Consider the following 23,732-nt stretch of genomic DNA (forward strand, 5'->3'; position numbering starts at 1 on the left):
AAGGTAGCTCTCTTCTTATAGCAGTCTTCCAAAATTACTCATTTTTGGAGCATTGAACTGAATTAGCATGGAAAGAAACATTCAATAAACAGTTTTTGAACTTTTACTTGGGCACAGCATTCAACTAAGTGCAACAGAGAATCCAAAGAAGATAACATACTCTAGTGAAAACACTGGGATGTATTTCTTCCTTAATTCTTAAAAATTACACTTTTGAAGAGAGAGAAATTCAGTTCAAAATCTGTCAGTTTTTTTATTTTAATAGTCTTTGAAATACCATATGTTTTACCAAAATGGCTTCACCTGAGGATTAGCCAGTGTTGATTGTTTTTATCCATTTAAGCCAACAGTTATCCTCCTTTGCTTTCCTTCCTCTGTACCATCCATTTTTCAGTTTTTAGTGTTCCAACAAGAACAACGTCATGCCTCAACTGGACCTGACCGACATTGTTAGCATCATTTTCTGTATAAACTTCCTCCAGGCTAGAACTGCAGCAGCCAGCCCAGATGATGAGGTGGGAGGAGGTAGGGGGAGCACGGGACTGGATTGAGGCATTTTCCCCCAGAGCTAAGGTTTTCAATCACAAGAGAAAATTGTCATTTATTAAATATTTAACAGCAACTATGGTGTTTAGATGCTAGTAATTTCTATTAAATTTTTCTTTTCCTTTGATAGAGTCGTTCCAATAAAGAAGATCCAGAACAGCTGAGATTAAAGCAGAAAGCCAAAGAGGTAGGACTTTCAAGTTACCATGCTTGTCTTTGTGTTGGAGGGAAGGTTGGCAGCTCTCTCCTGGCAATTAGGTCAGGGTTTATTTTGCTGTTGCATACCATTTGCCGAAGCCTTGGGGAAGGACAGGAACTGCTGAAGGCAAGGGCAGTGCTTCAAATGAGGTCAATGAGTTATGTGCTCTCTTTTTAAAATTTATTTTCAAGGCTTAGGCCTGTCTAGAAATGGCTCTTTGTAAACTCCAGCAGCCCAGTTGGAGGAATATAATGTGGGATTAAAAAAAAAGAAAGAAAAAAAGAAACTTCTGAGATTTAGCATCTGGGACTGTACAATAGGCTACATTTTTCCAGGGTAATTGTTCGTTTTGTAAATCTGATACTGCTTATAATTCTTTGGCTGGGAGGTGGTACTGGGATTTAGTTTTAAATGGAAAACGCCTCTGGCTTTTAATTTTCTGGGCCCAGCAGTTTTCTGTTCTGGAATGGAGCCCTTGTTTCACACAGTTCATGTTTAGCTGCAGGGGTTTTAGTTTATAGCTTAGACTGGTTAAGCTTTTACTCCCAGAGGCCTCTGCATAGCAACTGTAGAAATCAACAAATAAGTTCATTTATGTCTGCAGCCTCCTCTCAGTAGCTGACTTTTTACATTTCCCAATATCCATTTCCTGACTTTTCTAGCCCCAGAGAAAAAAGCTCCACTAATTGGAGCTTATTTTAATTGAGCCTTAATATTGGATCTCACTGGAGTTGCCCCCAGAGCTGCTGAGAACAGAAGGAAATGAAAGTACCTAAGGTTGAAGATGGGGTGTGTGTGGATGGGTGCGTGTGTGTGTGTGTGTGTGTGTGTGTGTGTGTGTGTGAAATTTTTCACTTGACCTACAGATTCTTTTCCCTGCTGAATAAATCATCAAGCCTGTTCACATTTCTGATTAAGGATCTGACAGCAGACGATAATAAAGACAATTGAGGTGTGAGACGTGTGATATGGAGCTGAAGAAATTGGTTTCTATAGTTACTTGACTGATTTCATGCAATTTTTAAGGATCTTTGTGCTAAATAAGAGTGATTTCCTGAGCAACCTTTTTCCTTAACTGTGCCTCTTGAACTATGAAATTTGTTGTTGCTTAACATTGCTGCACTCGGCTCCTAGGTGCCAGCAGCAGCAGGTTATTTATGAATGTTTTAAGGGCCCTTATTGTTTGGATTAATGTAGGAGCTGAGGCAAAACAAATGGAAATCTAGTAAGATCCTTACAATCAATGTGGTGTGTTTTCACTAAAACAGAAAAGGAAGAAAACCTGAACTCTGGATGGAGGAGTTTCTGGGTTGGGGTGAAGAGAACTATGAAAGGAGAACATTAAAAATGATTTGAAACCAGAATCATTTTATTTCAACAACAAAAAGATTTCTGGTACTCATTTCTTTCCAGTGGAAAATTAACCGAAAAATATCACCTGAAAAAAGGAACCACAAGAACTATACCTATACCCTTTCAGCAAGCCTGGCTTGATGGTGGATTGTGTGGGGATGGGCACTCTGTGGTTGCTTTGAATCATGAGTGGTCCTCTTTGTTTTCATTAGGACTGATTAGATGCTTATCTTGCTTCCAATTCCAGCCACTTTTGGAAAATATGTATCAGAAATCTTACCCTTCTATCATTAAAGGCCTTATCCTGTCTGTTCTTCCTTCATAAACCTTCAAACATCTGGATGATTAGATTAAATTTTCCTTCAGGTTTATATGGAATGGTTTTGATTGGTTGGTTGGTTTTTCTTTTAATTTTGTGTGTGTGTGTGTGTTTTAAATTCCCTGAGGGATGAATAATTGGATAGGATTTTTCAAAAAAAAGTCTAAGAGCAAATATGAAGGGGAAAAAAGTTCTCCATGAGAGCAGGTGGTGGCAAACCTGTTCTTTTTTCTCCCCACTCTTTTTGCAGCTCCATTTATTTGTTTTTCCTAGCAAGATTTAAAAGACCATATATTTTCTTTCCAAAATATTTGGAAAGTTTTCTGGTTGCTTCCTATTCTAAATCCTCTTTGATTAAAAAAAGAATCAAATACATTGGCCTAGTTCCAAGAACAGGGCCACCCTGTATTCATTGCAAATGTTTAATAAAAGTAAAATATTGTCATTTTTGTCATCCCTTTGCCCCCTAGAGCTCTTGATAACTAATATTCTTAGGGCCTCTAGTTTAGAATCAAATATACCATATTTTTTTAAGAAAAAACTTTTATTTTGTATTGGTGATATAACCAGTTAACAATGTTGTGATAGTTTCAGTGGACAGCAGAGGGACTCAGCTATACATAAACATGTATCCATTTTCCCCCAACTCCCCTTGCATCCAGGCTGCCACATAACAAAGTTCCATGTGCTCTTCACTAGGTCCTTGTTGTTTATCCATTTTAAATATAGAAAAACACCATATTTTGTTTGGTTGCAATAATCATTGACCCTGTCTTATAGAGTTGAATTGTTATATGGTAATTTGTAAGGTTATCATTTGGAATATGCTAATTGTTATCACACTGGTATCAACTATAAAGCTTTGGTTTGTAATGTTTTGGTATTTGGCTGTTTAGGAAGTTTTCACTGTCCAGTCACGAAAATTAGTACAGATGCCTTCCAGTTTCTCAGTTAAAACTGCTTTGCTCTCCTTTTCCAGGTAATTACCTACCTCCCAAGCTGGGCACAGGAAATAGATTAATGACCGTATCTTACAAATGTAGAATTCCAAAGAACTATTTAAAGAAGCTGTAGGCTTTATTGATCCTGAGAAATGTTTCAGCAATGATGTCTGTCATATAAATATTAAATCACAGCTTGAGTCCCCTTTGTACATAGGCTTATACTTCATGATTGCTTTTAGTTGTTAAGGGCTAGACTTGTGATCTTGGTCATTTCTCCCCTTGGTTTTCTTGTCTCTAATACTGTTTTAGAATCTATGCATTCCTTCTTGACAAACTGTGTTCATTTGAGCAGGTTTTTATAAAGGTGTCTAATTTCTTTTCCTCCTTCCTGTTGACTTCTTCCAATTTTATCATTCTCATTCAGCACATTAAAAAAAAGTAAACTGGGTACTTCCCTGGTGGTCCAGTAGCAAAGACCCTGCGCTCCCATTGCCAGGGGCCTGGGATCAATCCCTGGTTGGGGAAACTAGATCTCATATGCCCCAAGTAAGATCCAGTACAGCCAAATAAAAATAAAGTAGGCTGCCTTTGGGTTTGCCTTCAGCTTAATCTCAATCCAGTGAAGTAGCTCCTGATACATTCTGTTCTTATTGCCCTGACAGGTTATCTGCCTATCTGAAAACCTTGTTGTCTGGCTAAAATGTCTGTGGATATCAAACTTTTTTTAAATTTATTTTTATTGGAGGATAGTTGCTTTACAGTGTTGTGTGGGTGTCTGCCATACAACGACGCAAATCAGCCATAAGAATACATATATCCCTATATCCCTTCCCTCTTGAATTCTGATTCCAACTTTGGGGCCATCTTTTTCCTGTCTTCTATTTTTTCCTAGAAAAACATCATTATACATGTCCTCTGTCTTTACTGCAACTTTATATTTTAAATATGGTCACTTTTAAATTGTGATGGCTTTTTTATTCCCTTAGATACTTTTACTAAAATGTAAGTACTGACATTCTTCCATTTCACTGTCCATTTGTGAAAGGTTTTAAATAGATTACTAATTGCCAGATTGTGACTTCAAACAAGCAGGGGCATTTTTGTTCAGTGCATCTGCAGACTTGTCTGAAATGTGTGCTGTGTGTCCTAGATTACCATCTAGCCTTCAGTGTTTTCCTTTCTTACCATATCATCCAGAATTCTATGGAACATGCCATCTGACCTTGGAGTTCAAACACCCTGACTCCTTAAACATTTGTTATATATATTGTGACCCTTATTTCCTTTTAAATATCTTCTTTCTCTTGTGGGAATGTGAATTCAGTACATCTGTGCAGAGTGAGACAAAGAACTCATTTTCTTTATAACAATTCCTAGCATTCCCATTTTCATTTGTTATCAGACAATAGAAGAAAGAAAAAGGAATGCAAGACATGTAGCTACTGGCACATTAGTTTCACAGTACTACCTCTAGAAACTACAAAAATAAGTATTAAATGATTAAAATGCGTAACAGTACCCTGAAGTACTTGGGATTTTTGTTTGTATAGGATATAAGAACTGTAAGAAATACAATTCTCCATAAAACATTATTGTATAATAAATAGAATAGTGACTCATAAGACTCATTACTGATTAGAAAATATATTATTTAGATACAAGAAGGGTAAGGGACTTTTTTATAATGAAATTTTAAAAGATATGGAGTCAATGAAATGTGATGGTAAAGGCTAACTGTTAAATTTTAGCAACTTGTGTTTAAACTTTATGCTAGTTGTACAGGAGTAAAAATTCATGCAATGCTGAACAGGGCAAAATGAAATTTGTCATTAAAAGTACACTCTTCTGCACAACAAAGGAAAATATAAGTAAAGTGAAAAGACAGCCTTCCGAATGGGAGAAAATAATAGCAAATGAAGCAACTGACAAACAACTAATCTCAAAAATATACAAGCAACTCCTGCCACTCAATTCCAGAAAAATAAACGACTCAATCAAAAAATGGGCCAAAGAACTAAATAGACATTTCTCCAAAGAAGACATATGGATGGCTAACAAACACATGAAAAGATGCTCAACATCACTCATTATTAGAGAAATGCAAATCAAAACCACAATGAGGTACCACTTCACACCAGTCAGAATGTCTGCGATCCAAAAATCTGCAAGCAATACATGCTGGAGAGGGTGTGGAGAGAAGGGAACCCTCCTACACTGTTGGTGGGAATGCAAACTAGTACAGCCACTATGGAGAACAGTGTGGAGATTCCTTAAAAAATTGCAAATAGAACTGCCTTATGACCCAGCAATCCCACTGCTGGGCATACACACTGAGGAAACCAGAATTGAAAGAGACACATGTACCCCAGTGTTCATCACAGCACTGTTTATAATAGCCAGGACATGGAAACAACCTAGATGTCCATCAGCAGATGAATGGATAAGAAAGCTGTGGTACATATACACAATGGAGTATTACTCAGCCGTTAAAAAGAATACATTTGAATCAGTTCTGATGAGATGGATGAAACTGGAGCCGATTATACAGAGTGAAGTAAGCCAGAAAGAAAAACACCAATACAGTATACTAACACATATATATGGAATTTAGAAAGATGGCAATGATGACCCTGTATGCAGGACAGCAAAAAAGACACAGATGTGTATAGCAGACTTTTGGACTCAGAGGGAGAGGGTGAGATGATTTGGGAGAAAGGCATTGAAACATGTATAATATCATGTAAGAATCAAATTGCCCGTCCATGTCCGAAGCAGGATACGGCACGCTTGGGGCTGGTACACGGGGATGACCCAGAGAGATGTTGTGGGGAGGGGGGTCGGAGGGGGGTTCATGTTTGGGAACACATGTACACCCGTGATGGATTCATGTCAATGTATGGCAAAACCAATACAGAATTGTAAAATAAAATATTAATTAATTAATTTTAAAAAAAGTACATTCTAGCAATCAAATTAATGCAGTATGGAGAAGGTGTTCTTAAAATGACAAGTTATAGAGAACTTATATACATAGTAGAGAAACAGAATTGCCATGTTTCAAAGCATTGGTAGTCTAAGTGGTTCTCAAACTTAGGTGTACGTAAGAATTATCTGGAGGACTCGTTAAAACACAGATTGCTGGGTCCCAGGCACCTATGATACAGCAGGCCTGGGTGAGGCCTGAGAATTCACATTTCTGACCAATTTCCACTGATTTTGCAATTGCTGCTGCTGCTCTGGAGACCACACTTATAATCCTTGGTCCAGGAGGAGAAAGAAGGTGACCTTTAAAATCTATCACTTTTCTTTTTCCATTGACTATGTAGTTACAGAAGGTTAAAGTAAATACTATGATTTGGGGAATCTGAGAGTTGGCATCTTGAATTGGCATCGTTCAGTCCCCATCCAGTTACCATTCACTTAGTTCTTTTTGGACACAGGAAAGCTACAGTAGGTTTTTTAATGGATATTTTCACAAGAGACCATTATTGGTGGTATCTCTGGATTGGTGTACGTAAAAAAAAGATATTTTTTATTTAGAGCTTCTTCAGAAGGGAGTATACATCTTTAATTTTGCATTTGGGATCTGTGTGTCTTGAGAGACATGTTTTCCTTTTGTGGGAAAATGTGTGTATTATAGCGGAGGGAGCATTGAGGTAGGAGTCAGGAGTCTTGGATGCTAGATTCAGTCTACCACTGTCTCGATTTCACTGTGGGAAAATCACTTGACCTCTTTGAACTTACCCATTTTCTTGTATTTAAAATGAGTATAACAATACATACTCTGCTGGTATTACAGAACTGTCATAATTTAGGGAAAGGTGAGGTATTAGAGGGAAAACCAGTAGCTTAAAAACATTAGCTATGGAGACCTTTAAGAAAGATGCCATCAGGCTTTTAAATATAAGCCTTAGATTGACCATGGATATGTCTGTTTCCAAAAACGAACATACCAATTTTGTATGTGTGTGTTGTGGGAGTGGTTTCCTTCCAGAAGTTGAGAATAAAAAAAGAATATAAGAACTGGGAAAAAAGTTCTGTAAGTCCATATCAATATAGTACATTATATTTCTTTTCAACAATATATAAAGAACTGTGTTTGAGTGTAAGGGGGGAAGTCTCCAGTTGAGATTATGTGGAATATACTATTTTCCTGAAGAGTGAGGTTGAATTATAAAGGCTAACTAGCAAGATAGCTCCTCTAATTCTAATTCAGTTTCAGTTTTCATGCTTGCTGCTTGATCCTAGACATGGACACAGTCACAGAACTACATGGCCAAGAGGAGTAACTAAAGCCCCAGCCTTATAGCCAGAGAGACAAAAAGAGGAGTGAGCCCCAAGGAACCAAGAATTACTGGGAAGAAGAGGTAGAAAGGGAGGAGCTCAGGAAAGCAACCCCATATTCTTCTGTTTATTTCTTGTTCCCACTCGAGCTACACGCTTGTCATATGTGACCCTGACCTAATCTGCATACCAGCCAAGAGTATAGATCAGTATGCCTCATGAACATAAGTGTAAACATCTTCACCAAAATATTAGCAAGTCAAATCCAGTGATACCTAAAAATAATATATCTTAACCAAGAAGAGTTATCCCAGGAAGGCAAAGCTGGTTCAGTATTCAAAAATTAGTATGCCAAAGGCTTTGACTGTGTGGATCACAATAAACTGTGGAAAATTCTGAAAGAGATGGGAATACCAGACCACCTGACCTGCCTCTTGAGAAACCTGTATGCAGGTCAGGAAGCAACAGTTAGAACTGGACATGGAACAACAGACTGGTTCCAAATAGGAAAAGGAGTACATCAAGGCTATATATTGTCACCTTGCTTATTTAACTTAAATGCAGAGTACATCATGAGAAACGCTGGTCTGGAGGAAGCACAAGCTAGATCAAGATTGCTGGGAGAAATATCAATAACCTCAGATATGCAGATGACACTACCCTTATGGCAGAAAGTGAAGAAGAACTAAACAGCTTCTTGATGAAAGTGAAAGATGAGAGTGAAAAAGTTGGCTTAAAGCTCAACATTCAGAAAATGAAGATCATGGCATCTGGTCCCATCACTTCATAGGAAATAGATGAGGAAACAGTGGAAAGAGTGTCAGACTTTATTTTTCTGGGCTCCAAAATCACTACAGATGGTGATTGCAGCCATGAAATTAAAAGACGCTTACTCCTTGGCAGAAAAGTTATGACCAACCTAGACAGCATATTAAAAAGCAGAGACCTTACTTTGCCAACAAAGGTCCATCTAGTCAAGGCTATGGTTTTTCCTGTGGTCATGTATGGATGTGAGAGTTGGACTGTGAAGAAAGCTGAGCGCCAAAGAATTGATGCTTTTGAACTGAGGTGTTGGAGAAGACTCTTGAGAGTCCCTTGGACTGCAAGGAGATCCAACCAGTCCATTCTAAAGGAGATCAGTCCTGGGTGTTCATTGGAAGAACTGATGTTGAAGCTGCAATTCCAATAGTTTGGCCACCTCATGCGAAGAGTTGACTCATTGGAAAAGACCCTGATGCTGGGAAAGATTGAGGGCAGGAGGAGAAGGGGACAACAGAGAATGAGATGGTTGGATGGCATCACCAACTCGATGAACATGGGTTTGGGTGGACTCTGGGAGTTGGTGATGGACAAGGAGGCCTGGCATGCTGCAGTTCATGGGGTCGCAAAGAGTCGGACATGACTGAGCAACTGAACTGAACATAGTAATTGTCTAAGAATGAAAAACCATGTGACCATATCAACTGAGGCAGATCTATGTTTGCAGATTTCACCATGCATTATTAATAAAACTCTAAGCAATTTAGAAATAGAAGGGACTTCCTCAGTCTGATATAGGACCTCTGTTAAAACCCTCCCACTAATGCCATTCTTAATGATCAAACGTCTGAATGCTATCTTCTAAAGATTAGGAAACATTATATTGCTAGTATAATAAGGCAAAAAAAGAAAAAGCATATAGATTGAAGAGAAAAATAGTGTGTCCTTTCATTCTATTAACTGTCTTTTACAAAGCAAAAGTTTTTAATTTTTATGAAGTCAAATATGTTAAAAAAAAAAAAAATAGACCTGCTTTGGCTGTCAATGGCCGCAAATTCTTTGCTGGGCCATAAGTCATGAAAGCATTTCCTTCTGCTTTTTGTTAAAAATTTAGAGCTTAACATTTTGAGGTTAATTTTTGTATAGTGTGTGAGGTTCAAGATTCTTTTTTTTTTTTTTTTTTTGCCTATGAATGGTCAGTTGCTCATTTTGTTGAAATAACTGCTTTCTCAATTGAGTTGTTTTTCACCTTAGTCAAAAATAAACTGGCCATGTTTATGTGAACCTGTTTCTCCATTCCCTATCCTGTCTCATTAATCTGTGCCCATTCCTTTGTCAATGCCACATTATTTTGGTTACTATAGCCTTATATAAGTAATTCTTAAAATTGCATGGTGTAATTCTTCCAATTTTGTTCCCTTTTTTCCCCCCTAAAAATTGATTTAGCTTCTGGTTTCACTTTCCATATAAATTTTACTATCAACTTATATATATTGACAAAAAAAATTTTTATTGGAATTATGTTGTCTGAAGGTCAGTTTGGAGAGAATTGAACCTTTACTGTTTCTTACAATCCATGGATTGTTAAATCTTACAGTCCATGAACACACTGTATCTCTCCATTTATCTGTTTTTTTCTTTTATTTCTTTCATCTGCATCTTGTGGTTTACAGCATACAAGTATCTGTATGTATTAGATTTACACTTATTTCATTCGGGGAAAAGTTATTTTAAGTGGCATTTTTAAAAATTTAAGTTTCTGACTTTACCTTAATGGTATTTAGAAATGTGATTATTGTGTGTATTGACTTGCATCTTATAGCCTTGCTTAAAGTCATTATTAGTCCTAGGAAGTTCTTTAATTTTGTTTTTTATAACTACCTTGAAATTTTCTGTGTAAATAATCATGTCACTTGCAGTCTTGTTTCCACTAGGAAACCTCTAATTCAGTGACTGCTTTTATCACACAGAAAGTTTACATGTCTTCATCCACAGTGTATTGTGCTGGCCACGATATATTGAGTTTAAGAAAGTTTATTGTAAATACAGGACCCACCAAACTATGGTCAGTTTCTATTTTTGTTAAAGAGTTTTGCAAAATTTTCTAAAACATTGTGTGTGAGATTTCTGAAAACCAAAGTATAATTTGCAGAGAGAAAATATTTTACTTTATAGGGAGAGGAATATGATGACAGGGGTCAATTTTAAAACTGATGTCACTGTCTTGCAGATACCATTTCTCTACAGGGAAAGACTTTAAAATATAGCTGGTTGTTTGATTTGTGCTGCAGGGTAGATTCGCTAAAATTGTATTTTGTCACCCTGAAGTTTTATATTGCGACAGCCTCAGACTCTAAAACTGTATATTTTATTTAAAAGACCAGCCTCAACAAAAGATAGTTTACAACTCCCCAAAATAGTTTTCTAACAGTTTATATATACGTATATACATAGTTTAAAGGACGGATTTCTGCCCTGTAATTTGTGGAGTAAAAGGGAAGTGGTTCCTAGTTCACTTTCTTCAGTTAAGTCAAACTTTTGTGCTTTGTTAGACTCAGTTACCTATAGCTTCCTGGCTTATTCTTTGTCTTTCCTTTGATATTATAAAGTAATCTGAAGTGCTTTCTCTGAGATGGCCTACTTCATCCCAAACTTTTCCTGCTTTCATGTGGTCTTATTTTTTTTTTTTTAGTGTTAAAAATTTGGTTAGTTCTCTTTTAGAAGAATATTCTCAGGATATATTTATGGTTCCTCAGTAGGTTACTTCAGTTGACTATCTTGGAGTCTGATCTTGTTTGAATATTTATCTAGCAATCACTACCTAGTTCTTTCTCCCTTTTTCTCCACAGTAACAAGATTTTTGGTAGGAATTGAACATTATTTCTCTTCTGGAAAAGCCCAAGGATCTGTGTAGTGATATTTTATTTTGACTTCTTCACCTTTTTTTTTTTAAAAAAAGAATACCGTTTAACACTTGCCTTGGTGAAATGATGCAGTGTTTCATGCATTTAATTCTCAATTTTAGTATATTAAAGTTATTTACCTTAATAGGACATCTTTGATAGGTACAGCTTAGTGCCCAAATATCAAAAAATTATACCTTGTAGATTTCATCATTCTGGTTTAACCATAGTGATAGCAGTACATCAAAACAGTACTGACTCACTTTCAATTTTTCACGTGAAGATATATATAGAGTAAATCCATAAAAAATGTGATATATTGAAACAGTTTTTATGGCTCTGAGTTCTGTTTTTAATCACTTATTATTTGTGTGACCTTTATGATGTTTTCCCAACCTCTTTAAAGCCTCACTGTCTCCTTTAGTTTAAAAAAAAGTACATGTATATTTTTCATGTTGTTATAACAATATATACCTTTCAGTGTGATTGTAAGGGTTAAATGAATTAATTTTAAGGAAGTGCTTTGTAAATCGTATATTTACAAACTATTTCCTATAATACATAAAACCGTTTTTAAGTACAGTTGACCTTTGAACAACACAGATTTGAACTGTGCTTAAATGTATATTTTTTTCACTGACTACCTAGAACTACATGACTTGCAGTTCATTGAGTTAATGGACACGTAGATATGCAGAAACCTCTATAAGTTGTATGTAAATTTAATTATGTGTTGTGTATTAGTTGCTCAGTCATGTCCAATTCTTTGCGACCCCATAGCCTGTATCCTGCCAGACTCCTCTGTCCATGGAATTCTCCAGGCAAGAATACTGGAGTGGGGAGCCATTCCCTTCTCCAGGGTGTCTTCCTGACCCAGAGTTAGAACCCCGTCTCCTGCTTGCACGCAGATTCCTTAATTTAGTTATATGTTAGTTATAAGGTATATGGAACGCCAACTGTAAGTTATATGTAAATTTTCTACTGCATAGGTAGTCAGCACCTCTAACTCCACATTCATTGTTCAAGGGTCAACTGTAATTCACTTTTAATCTGAAAAGTTTGACTGTAGTTTGGCCACTTTCAGTCCAATTTACGGTTTAACTTGCTCTATACGCATTTCTTATCTGTGCTTAAACTTAAGGAGAGATTACGCTCTAAGATGTCTTTCTTCTGTTCTATTCTATACTTCTTCCTTACCTAAATTCTGCCTCTTCTGTTTAGAGATTCAGGACTAAGGAGTTTATCAGAGGAAAGGAATCAGAATATGATATACACTTGGCTGTTAGGGAAATCTGTTATTTATTTTGATCTGATATTTATTTTGCACTGCCACGTATTTGGGAAAGAACAGAGAAGTGGGCTTAGTGGTCAGTTTCTTTCCCCTCACTGAGCATGCTGCTGCTGCTGCCAAGTCGCTTCAGTCGTGTCCGACTCCGCGCGACCCCATAGACGGCAGCCCAACAGGCTCCCCCGTCCCTGAGCATGGCTGTGTGTAAACACCGATTTTTTTTTTTTTTTAATTCTGTCTTCCAGTTACAACAGTTGGAGCTCGCACAGATACAGCAGAGAGATGCTAATCTCACAGCTCTTGCAGCTATTGGACCAAGGAAGAAGAGACCACTAGAGTCCGGGTCTGGAAGTGAGGTATGGAAACAATGTTTGTCCTTTTATTTGTCGTGTCAAAAAAGCAGGCCTAAAGGAAGCAAAGAATGCAGATAATTTACTCTACCGTGCACACTGTTGCTGCCAAATGCTTGTTAAAGCTCTCCTTTGCCTATTTTATAAAATCTTAATTTTTGCTTGTTCTTAAAAGTATGTATCACCTTGAACTTTCCTCCAAATTACTACTTGTTTTATACTTCTTCCCGTCCCCCGCCACTGGTCATACTGAGTTTCACTATCTCGGTTTTTTCCTGTACATTCTTCCAGGCAGTTTTGTATAATTTTCTCCTCTCTGGGTGTCTAAATCCAGCTCATCTGTTAAGATCAAGTCTGCCCTCTTTTCTACCATGACCCTGATTCTGCATACCCACACTAACTTCTCTTTTTCCCTGCATGTAATGTGTTTGCATGGCATTAACCATTCTCTGCTCCTCACATGAGTATTTTCTCTTTGGTTTATTATGAGAGATTATGAACTTCTTGAGCAAGACTGTAATCCTTTTCCTTTGAATCTTCCACAGGACCAGGTACATATTAATATATATTCAATAAATATCATTAATTGTTTGATTAACACCAAGGAAGGATCTTACTTACAATAATTAGAGCAATTATTCTAGATTAATTAATCTATAATGGTAGATTTTCAGATTGGTCATTGGGGCTAAGATACAAGAGTGAGAAAGAGCCCTGAGTTGGGTCAGTAATAGAGAAACTGTGGCTCCTCTGTTCTGCTCTATAAAACTTAAATGTGATCTGGGACAAGCTCTTCCCAGCTGACCCAAAACATTAACAGTTCCTGATGAATGATAGTCATCTCTATAGAGGAAAGATTTTAAAAGTCTAGTTCTTTTTATTAATAAAAAGGTAATGGAATAATACATTCACATGCAAAAAAATTCATAGTATAAAAATGTTTGAAAGAGTTTCCTCCTCCCAGATTTCTAGTCCCTTATCCCCTGCCCAACCAGATGTACCCACCTTTCAGATTCTCACATATCCTTACAGAATTTATTGTGCATATGGACGTGTATCTCATGTGCCTTCACAGATTCACATTTGATTTTGTTTTTACCAAATGCAATTAAATTGTATCTATTGTTCTGCTCTTGATACTTTTCCCCTTTTCCATAATCTCTCTCATATAATTTACCTCCATATTTTTTAAAGGTATGTTATATCACCATGTTTAGATAAACAATTTATTCAGCCAATTCTCTAATGGAAATTTATGTTGTTTCTGGATGCTTCTATTACCTCAGAGAGTGTCCTTGTACTTCCACTGTTGTGCTTGTTCAGTGTATCTATAAGCTGAATTCCTAAAAATGAAATTCCTGGGTTAAAGAGTGCATGAAAGGAACAACTTTGGAAAACTTCAGACGTATTCAAAGATAGAGTAGTATAGTGAATCCCCTACATACTTACCATCCCCATGCAACTACTATCATTTTATGCCAAATTTTGTTTTATTTATATCTGCACCAAGAAGGTAAGTTTTTTATTCCTCTGGTTATTTTCAACACAATCCTAGATTCAATATCATTTTACTCATAAATTATTTGTTGCTTTTCATTTTTGAGAAATATTTTTAAATTGCCCCCTGAATGATGTGTATGAGGTTTTGCATCCATTCATGCCTGTTTTTCCACACAGTCATTAACCCTGGGGATTGTCTTTTCCATCCGATGATTGGAAGTGCAATTTTTAATAGTGTTTAAATTCCAAGTGAAACTGAGCAGTTTTTTCATGGGTATATTGACCCTTTCAATTTATTTTCTACCCCCCTCTTATATTTTTTAATAGATTTTTTTAAATGGAACACTCCACACCCCTCTTCACTTTTCTTTCAGTTTGTCTGGGCTTTATTTATATGAAAGTTTGTATTTTGTTAAATTAAAAAAAAAATCGGTCATTTTCTTTTGTCCTTCTCGAATTCCATTGTGTTTGGAAAGCCCTTTCTTAATAATTAGACTTACAAGTTAGTCCTCTTTATCATTTCAGCTTTAAAGTATAAATCTCTGACTCATTCAGAATTTGCTCAGAATAATAGGTGAGATCTGCTGTTAGCTTTACTCCCTTTCTCCCTCCTCATTGTCCAGACGAGCAGACTGTCCCAACTGCTTCCTCAATAATTCTTTCCCCACCAGTTTGTTGTGCCACCTTTATCACAGACAGTTTTGTGTCAAATACAAATTCCCGTATGTATTTGAGTCTGACCCAGTGCTATCTAATAGAACTTCCTGTGATGAACACTTACGGAATCTGAGCTGCCCTCAACAGCTACCTAACAGCTGTTTAGCAGTTGGGCTGTGGCTACTGTGATTGAGGAAATGAAATATTAACTTTAAAAAGTTAATGTAAATTTTAATAGGCATATGTGACTAGTAGCTGCATATAAGTGCATGGGACCAGTCTACTGTTTATAGATTATTTATATCTGTTTATGATTATTTATGTATTGCTGCCGAATCTTTTTTCTTAACCATCTCAACCATTTTTAAGTGCACAGATTGGTGATGTTAAGCATATTCACGTTGCTGGGCCCCACACCCCCAGAACTTTTTCATCTCGCAAAACTGAAACTCAATACCCATTAAACAACTCCCCATCTTCCCCTTTCCCAGACCCTGGTAAGCAATACTCTGCTTTGATTCTGTGAATTTGACTACTTAGATTCCTCATGTAAGTGGAATGAATCATACAGTATTTGTCTTTTTGTGACCTCAAGGTTCCAAATACTAGTATATTTTTAAAATATGGTAAAACTAGTCCAGTAGAAATTTTTATGTTCCTACTTCTCTACCACAGGATGACCCACTGTCCTTTATTATTGATCTATTTGTATATAAATGTGTGTAAATATTTTATTAAAAGTGGGGCATGCTATTTCATCATTAAGCACATTCCTATAAATATGGCCTTGTTAGCATACTTTTTTCTTTTTGGCAGGAACAGTTATTTGTAAATTTCTTCATCCACATAGTTATTCTTTATAATATTATAACTCCTTTGAGAAAGATACAGGAATGTCTAAGTTCCTGCCCTACTTTTTGATTAATTTTTTCAAAGCTTCATTTTTATGTGTCATTTGAGTTTGTCACAAGTCTCAGAAACTTTAAAGGTTCCCTGGTTTCTAATAATCAAAGATTATAAACTACTTTTCATTTATTGTATGTTTGAATCTGAGAAAGTCTGTAGGTTACAGGGGGCAGAAATAAAATGTACTATTGATATTCAAAATGGTGATTTTTTAAAAAATCAATTTATATCAGTATTAAAATGGAAATTTATTTAATTTTTATTTAATGGAAATTTAAATTAAATTTAAATTTTTAATTTAATTTTTAAATTTCAGAACAGATATATGTTCTAACTTGGCTATAAATATATTGAAGTATTTGTTTGCTTGGTGCTTCTTCAGTTTTGAGAATTTAGGCATATATATTTCCCCCTTTATTCCTGTATTTTAACTTAGATCATTGTCAGACTTTTTCTGAACTATAAACAGCCAGTACTTTAAGTAATCCAACCTGAATTGAAAATGTCCATTTCTTTAATGAGCTGGTGACATTTTAGTACAATCTTTATTTTGAAATTAGCTGTAAACCTCTTTTTTTGTGTTGATTTGTATTCATGGTGTTTTAACTTTAAAGGCAATTTTCTTTGAAAAATGGGAAACTGGGGAGAACCCTCCTATATGCTCTTTCAGTGTTTACATAAATTGCTGATTGATTTGCCCCTCCAGTCACTTAAATTGCATGAATCAGGATTGTTAAAAACCCTTTAACAATTTGAATTTTTTATTCTCACAAATAACACAAAATTGATATTTTAAACCATTTATATTTTTATTATTCTGTACCTAAAAATTGAGGGTCTACTTATTGTCTGCCTCTTTCTTTATAGATGGAAACCTGAAATGTTACCTGTTTGGTCTGAATTTGCTGGAATAAGCATAAAATCCCAGAGGGGAGTGAGGTGGAGTCTTGCTCTTTGAGGAGTAAATCCTTGGTTCAAATGCAGGTTTTTCTAGTACCAAAGAGGAGAGCTTTCAGTTTGGAACACTGCATAAGGTGGTGGCAATTTTTAAAACTATAAATTTCAGAGAATTAAACTTAGAACATTCAGCATTCATAGCTTATCATTTTTGCTAATAACAAATGAACAAAAATAAATTTGGAGAAATTTGTTTTAGACCTTCTTCCTTTAGAATTTTTTTCTGTTATGCAAACTCCCTCTTATCCTTCAAAAAATCTTTCTAATTGTACAATTTATATAACTATCCTCTATGTAGATTTACATTTAATATTCTCAGAAGTCTTGCTAGAGTTGAACAGCATCAGCCACTGTCTCCAGGTGTTACTCTGGCAAAAAGCAACAAGTACCAATTATCATTTAGAACCAACTATTCCATAAGCCTGTTGTGTCTAAGGGAGGGGAACTGTTAAAATTTGCTACTTTGGAGTATTTAATTTCTCCTTAATTTACTTCTGTGCATTGAAGTTATATATAAGAATATAAGTGTATGAAATTAGTTCTTAGATTAATATAGATTGTATGGATACCTATGCAGTAATCTAGAACCTACTTAAAGATTTAGAATGTTTGCATGTGTGTGTTTTGTATGTATATTGCTTAGGTGATGTCTTTGGAATGTTAAGTCATGAATAACTTTACTTCCTCCATTAATTTTAGGTCCTTGGATTAGAAAGAATCTCTTTTTTGGATTAGCAATACTTAAAAAAAAATATTTATTTATATTAATTGGAGGCTAATTACTTTACAGTATTGTGGTGGTTTTTGCCATACATTGACATGAAGCAGCCATGGGTGTACATGTGTCCCCCATCCCAAACCCCCCTTCCACCTCCCTCCCCATCCCATCACTCTGGGTTGTTCCAGTGCACCGGCTTTGAGTGCCCTGTTTCATGCATCAAACTTGGACTGATCATCTATTTCACATATGGTAATATAAATGTTTCAGTGCTATTCTCTCAAATCATCTCACCCTTGCTTTCTCCAAACAGAGTCCAAAAGTCTGTTCTTTATATCACTGTCTCTTTTGCTGTCCCATGTATAGGGTCATCATTGTCATCTTTCTAAATTCCATATATAGGTGTCAATATTCTGTATTGGTGTTTTTCTTGCTGACTACTTCACTCTGTTTAATAGGCTCCAGTTTCATCTACCTCATTAGAACTGATTCAAATGCTTTCTTTTTAATAGCTGACTAATATTCCATTGTGTATATATACCACAGCTTTCTTATCCATTCGTCTGCTAATGAACATCTAGGTTGCTTCCATGTCCTAGCTATTATAAACAGTGCTGTGATGAACATTGGGGTACACGTGTCTCTTTCAATTCTGGTTTCCTTGGTGTGTATGCCCAGCAGTGGGATTGCTGGGTTGTATGGCAGTTCTATTTCCAGTTTTTTAAGGAATCTCCACACTGTTCTCCGTAGTGGCTGTACTAGTTTGCATTCCCACCAACAGTATAAGAGGGTTCCCTTCTCTCCACACCCTCTCCAGCATTTATTGTTTGTAGACTTTTGATAGCAGCTGTTCTGACCAGCATGAGATGGTTCCTCATTATGGTTTTGATTTGCATTTCTCTGATAATGAGTGATGTTGAGTAGCTTTTCATATGTTTGTTAGCCATCTGTATATCTTCTTTGAAGAAATGTCTGTTTAGTTCTTTGGCCCATTTTTTGACTGAGTCGTTTATTTTTCTGGTATTGAGCTGAACGAGCTGCTCATATATTTTTGAGATTAATTATTTGTCAGTTGCTTCATTTGCTATTATTTTCTCCCATTCTGAAGGCTGTCTTTTCGCCTTGCTTATAGTTTCCTTTGTTGTGCAAAAGCTTTTAGGTTTAATTCGGTCCCATTTGTTTATTTTTGCTTTTATTTCCATTACTCTGGGAGGTGGGTCATAGAGGTACTTGCTGTAATTTATGTCAGAAAGTGTTTTGCCTATGTTTTCCTCTAGGAGTTTTATAGTTTCTGGTCTTAGGTTTCGATCTTTAATCTATTTTGAGTTTATTTTTGTGTATGGTGTTAGAAAGTGTTCTAGTTTCATTCTTTTACAGGTGATTGACCAGTTTTCCCAGCACCACTTGCTAAAGAGATTGTCTTTTCTCCATTGTATATTCTTGCCTCCTTTGTCAAAGTTAAGGTGTCCATAGGTGCGTGGATTTATCTCTGGGCTTTCTGTTTTGTTCCATTGATTTGTATTTCTTTCTTTGTGCCAGAACCATACTGTCTTGATGATCATAGCTTTGTAGTAGAGCCTGAAGTCAGGCAGGCTAATTCCTCTACTTCCATTGAAATGGCAATCCACTCCAGAATTCTTGCCTGGAGAATCCCATGGACGGAGAAGCCTAGTAGGTTACAGTCCATGTGGTCGCAAAGAGTCAGACATGACTGAGCGACTTCACCTTACCTTCACCTTCTCAAGGTTGCTTTGGCTATTCGGGGTTTTTTGTATTTCCATACAAATTGTGAAATTATTTGTTCTAGTTCTCTGAAAAATACCGTTGGGAGCTTGATAGGGATTGCATTGAATCTGTAGATTGCTTTGGGTAGTATACTCATTTTCACTAAATTGATTCTTCTGATCCGTGAACATGGTATATTTCTCCATCAATTTGTGTCATCTTTGATTTCTTTCATCAGTAGTCTATAGTTTTCTATATATAGGTCTTTTGTTTCTTTCAGTAGATTTATTCCTAAGTATTTTATTCTTTTCATCTCAATGGTGAATGGGATTGCTTCCTTAATTTTGCTTTCTGGTTTCTCATTGTTAGTTTATAGGAATGCAAGGCATTTCTTTGTATTAATTTTATATCCTGCAACTTTACTATATTCATTGATTAGCTCTAGTAATTTTCTGGTGTTGTCTTTAGGGTTTTGTATGTAAAGGATCATGTCATCTGCAAACAATGAGAGTTTTACTTCTTTTCCAATCTGGATTCCTTTTATTTCTTTTTCTTCTCTGATTGCTATGGCTAAAACTACCAAAACTGTGTTGAATAGTAGTGGTGAGAGTGGGCACCCTTGTCTTGTTCCTGATTTTAGGGGAATGCTTTCAAATTTTCACCATTGAGGGTAATGTTTGCTGTGGATTTATCATATATGGCTTTTATTATGTTGAAGTATGTTCCTTCTATGCCTGCTTTCTGGAGAGTTTTTATCATAAATGGATGTTGAATTTTGTCAAAGGCTTTCTCTGCATCTATTGAAGTATTCATATGGTTTTTATCTTTCAATTTGTTAAGATAGTGTATATATCACATTGATTGCTTTGCAAATCTTGAAGAATCCTTGCATCCCTGGGATTACGCCCACTTGGTCATGATGTATGATCTTTTTAATGTGTTGTTAGATTCTGTTTGCTAAAATTTTGTTGAGGATTTTTGCATCTGTGTTCATCAGTGATATTGGCCTGTAGTTTTCTTTTTTTGTGGCATCTTTGTCTGGTTTTGGTATTAGAGTGATGGTGGCTTCATAGAATGAGTTTGGGCGTTTATCTTCCTCTGCAATGTTCTCAAAGAGTTTGAGTAGGATAGGTGTTAGCTCTTTAAACTTCTGGTCTAATTTACCTGTGAAGCTGTCTGGTCCTGGGCTTTTGTTTGTTGAAAGATTTTTGATTACAGTTTGAATTTCCATGCTTGTGTTAGGTCTGTTAAGATTTTCTATTTCTTTCTGGTTCAGTTTTGGAAGGTTATACTTTTCTAAGAATTCATCCATTTCTTCCAAATTGTCCGTTCTAGTGGCATATAGTTGCTTATGATCCTTTGTGTTTCTGTGTTGTCGGTTGTGATTTCTCCATTTTCATTTCTAATTCTGTTGATTTTATTCTTCTCCCTTTTTTTCTTGATGAGTATGGCTAGTGGTTTGTGTATTTTATTTATCTTCTCAAAGAACCAGTTTTCAGTTTCATCAATTTTTGCTTTAGTCTCCTTTGTTTCTTTTTCATTTATTTCTGCTCTAATTTTTATGATTTCTTTCCTTCTGCTAACGCTGGGGTTCTTTGTTTCTTCTTTTCCTAGTTACTTTAAGTGTAAAGTTAGGTTATTTATTTGATTTTTCTCTTGTTTCTTGAGGTAAGCTTGTATTGCTATGAACCTTCCCCTTCGCACTGCTTTTACTGCATCCCATAGGTTTTGGGTTGTTGTGTTTTCATTTTCATTTGTTTCTATGCATACTTTGATTTCCTTTTTGACTTCTTCCTTGATTTGTCGATTAGCAATACTTTCAAATAGTTTACCTAACTTACTAATGATCCAGCCATCATAACAGTATTTATTTTGTTGAAAATAAAGATAGGTTTTGTTTGACCTTATAACACATTGGCTTGAAAATGCTGGTATTCCTTTTAAGATTAAGTGGTTACAGTGTCAGATCAACTACATGGTGCTTATAGTATTTATATGCCTAGTATGTGTCTCTTTAAAGAGTGTTTGTTTGCTAAACAAAGCAAAGAGATTATTGCCACATAGATAAGTGTATACTCTTTCTGTCTAGAAACTGGTTAGACTACTGCCCTGTAAAATTGTGAAGATTTTAGGGGAAGAAAAGGGACTTTTTTGAGACTTTACTTAGTAATAAATACAAATTTTATTGAATCAGAATTGCTTTTAGACAAATATATTTTTTTCACAGTTGAATTCTAATTCAGAAATGAATGTCAGAGAATGATAACAGTTTTGCTATTTCTCCCAGCTATTAAAGGTACATCCCTAAAATTCATTTCTTCTTTATTGCACTTTTTAAGTGTGTATACCTTCAAAATAAGGCATATCATTTAAGCAGACTTGTAACTATTATTAAACCAAGGATTCTTTAAATATTATTAGCCAAGCAAATTTTATTTGGACAGAACCTATAAAATGATTCTACAGCAGAAGTGTAAATCTATATGCTTAACCATTTATTGGTTAATGGCCTCTCTGTAACATTAATAATAGAAATCATCACATTACAGTATTTTGTGAGTAGATGTATAGGGGAAAAAAGGTGAGAAAGGACCAGTTTAGAATAGTATGTTGACAATACCATAAAGCAATTATGCTTCAATTAAAAATAAATAAATTTTTTAAAAAAGAAATATTGGAGTCTATATTTGCCTGCTTATATGCCAGGAATTGTTCTAAGCATTAGGAATATGACAGTAAGTAAAAAAGTTAAAAGGGAAAGAGAAATAGGGTACTGAATTCCATTGGCAAGAATATTTCATGCCATAGCTTATAGAAGTGTGATTTCTGAGAAAGTTGTATTAATTTTTGTGTGTACTTAGAGATGAACTTTTGAAAAAAATCCTATACCTCAAATAGTGTTTTGTAACAGTTTGCTGTAGATATTATTAGAACTTTTCTGTACAGAACTTGAGAGTCTTGTGATAGTATCTATTGTAGCAACCTGCCTTTCTCTTTAGCTCCAATTTGATGTTTAAATATTAGAGAACTTTGATTTGAGGGGGAACAGGGTATGGAGAGGGAAGGGGATTTTCAGAAGACTATGGGCAAACAGCAATGAAAAAACTCAGGGTAAAGAAATAAATAATGATGGTATAAAGGAAACAAAAGCGCTTTAAGAATCTTTCCTGTATGTTTTCTTTTATTTTAGCCTGTATCTGGTTGCCCTTAACATAGAGTGGCCCTACTCTGCTAGAAGCCTAGTCCTCTGAAGGGCAACGTACATTATTAGGGCCCGAGCTGTTTTAAGTAAAGATATCTTAAGGCTTGAAAATTCACCTGTTTATTTTTTGGGCACCTGGTATAAAATTTTAAAAATCAAGTGGGAAATAAAGCTTTTTTAAAAGAAACTGAAATTGTTTGAAGAAAAATCACAGTGTACTATGAAGCAGGGTTGAAGCAATGTAACAAGTAATAAATGCCTTGTTTTGAAAAGAATGTTCTAGAGCTGTTACATAATAAGTATGTGACAAGGTTTGAGATAACTCAGAAGAAATAATTTGCATTAATTTCATAAATTTATATTAAGTGCTTACTATTTTGAAATTTTCATTCTTATGAAAAATAAAAAATATTATAGTCACTTCATAGATATCCTGAAATCACTTGAACATTATACTTATTTGAATATACCTGAGAAACAATTTACCATAGTGGCACAAACATTTGCCTTTCCTTGTGATTTGATATTAAATCCTCAGTGTCTTGAGCTTCCCACATGGCTCAATGGTATAGAATCCACCTGCCAATGTAGGAGAGGCAGGTTCGATCCCTGGATTGGGAAGATCCCCTGGAGAAAGAAATAGCAACCCACTCCGGTATTCTTGCCTGGACAATCCCATAGACAGAGGAGCCTGGTGGGCTACAGTCCATGGGATTGGAAGGAGTAACATGACTTAGCAACACTAAATAACAACACCTCAGTGTCTTAGGATGCCTGCACCTATTCAATAAAAGAATAGCTTAGTGGAGTCCAGGAACTATCTCCGAGTTTCTGAAGAAATCTGTGTGGTGGGTAGCCATTTTTTTCCCTCCATGCTAATCCTAACAACAGTATTTTCTGTCCCCCTCCCATTATTTCTGTTCCTTGCTGGTATGCCCCTTCAAGGAAGTGGAAATTAGCCAGTTAAGTGCCAGCTAATGATGTACCTGTTTTTTAAAACAAGCACTCAGCAGCACCTTCCTGCTCATAGCCACAAATGAGGTCTGGGAAAGGTGGGACATCCTGGAAAGGTAATGATGGTACCAGAAAGTGTTCTGTCTAAGAACAAATGGAACTATGGTG

General features: G+C 35.8%; 1 protein-coding gene across 1 annotated transcript in view; it reads left to right on the forward strand.

Moving 5' to 3' along the window:
• TAF4B (TATA-box binding protein associated factor 4b) overlaps positions 1–23,732 on the forward strand; it is a 102,627-nt gene that overhangs the window by 65,521 nt on the left and 13,374 nt on the right. The window contains exons 13-14 of the mRNA XM_040264770.1: positions 677–733; positions 12,841–12,951. Of these exons, the coding sequence (XP_040120704.1) occupies positions 677–733; positions 12,841–12,951 (168 nt within the window). The remainder of the gene's footprint in view (positions 1–676; positions 734–12,840; positions 12,952–23,732) is intronic.

Source organism: Oryx dammah, unplaced genomic scaffold, assembly GCF_014754425.2.
Source record: "Oryx dammah isolate SB20612 unplaced genomic scaffold, SCBI_Odam_1.1 HiC_scaffold_22, whole genome shotgun sequence".
NCBI classification, from domain to species: domain Eukaryota; kingdom Metazoa; phylum Chordata; class Mammalia; order Artiodactyla; family Bovidae; genus Oryx; species Oryx dammah.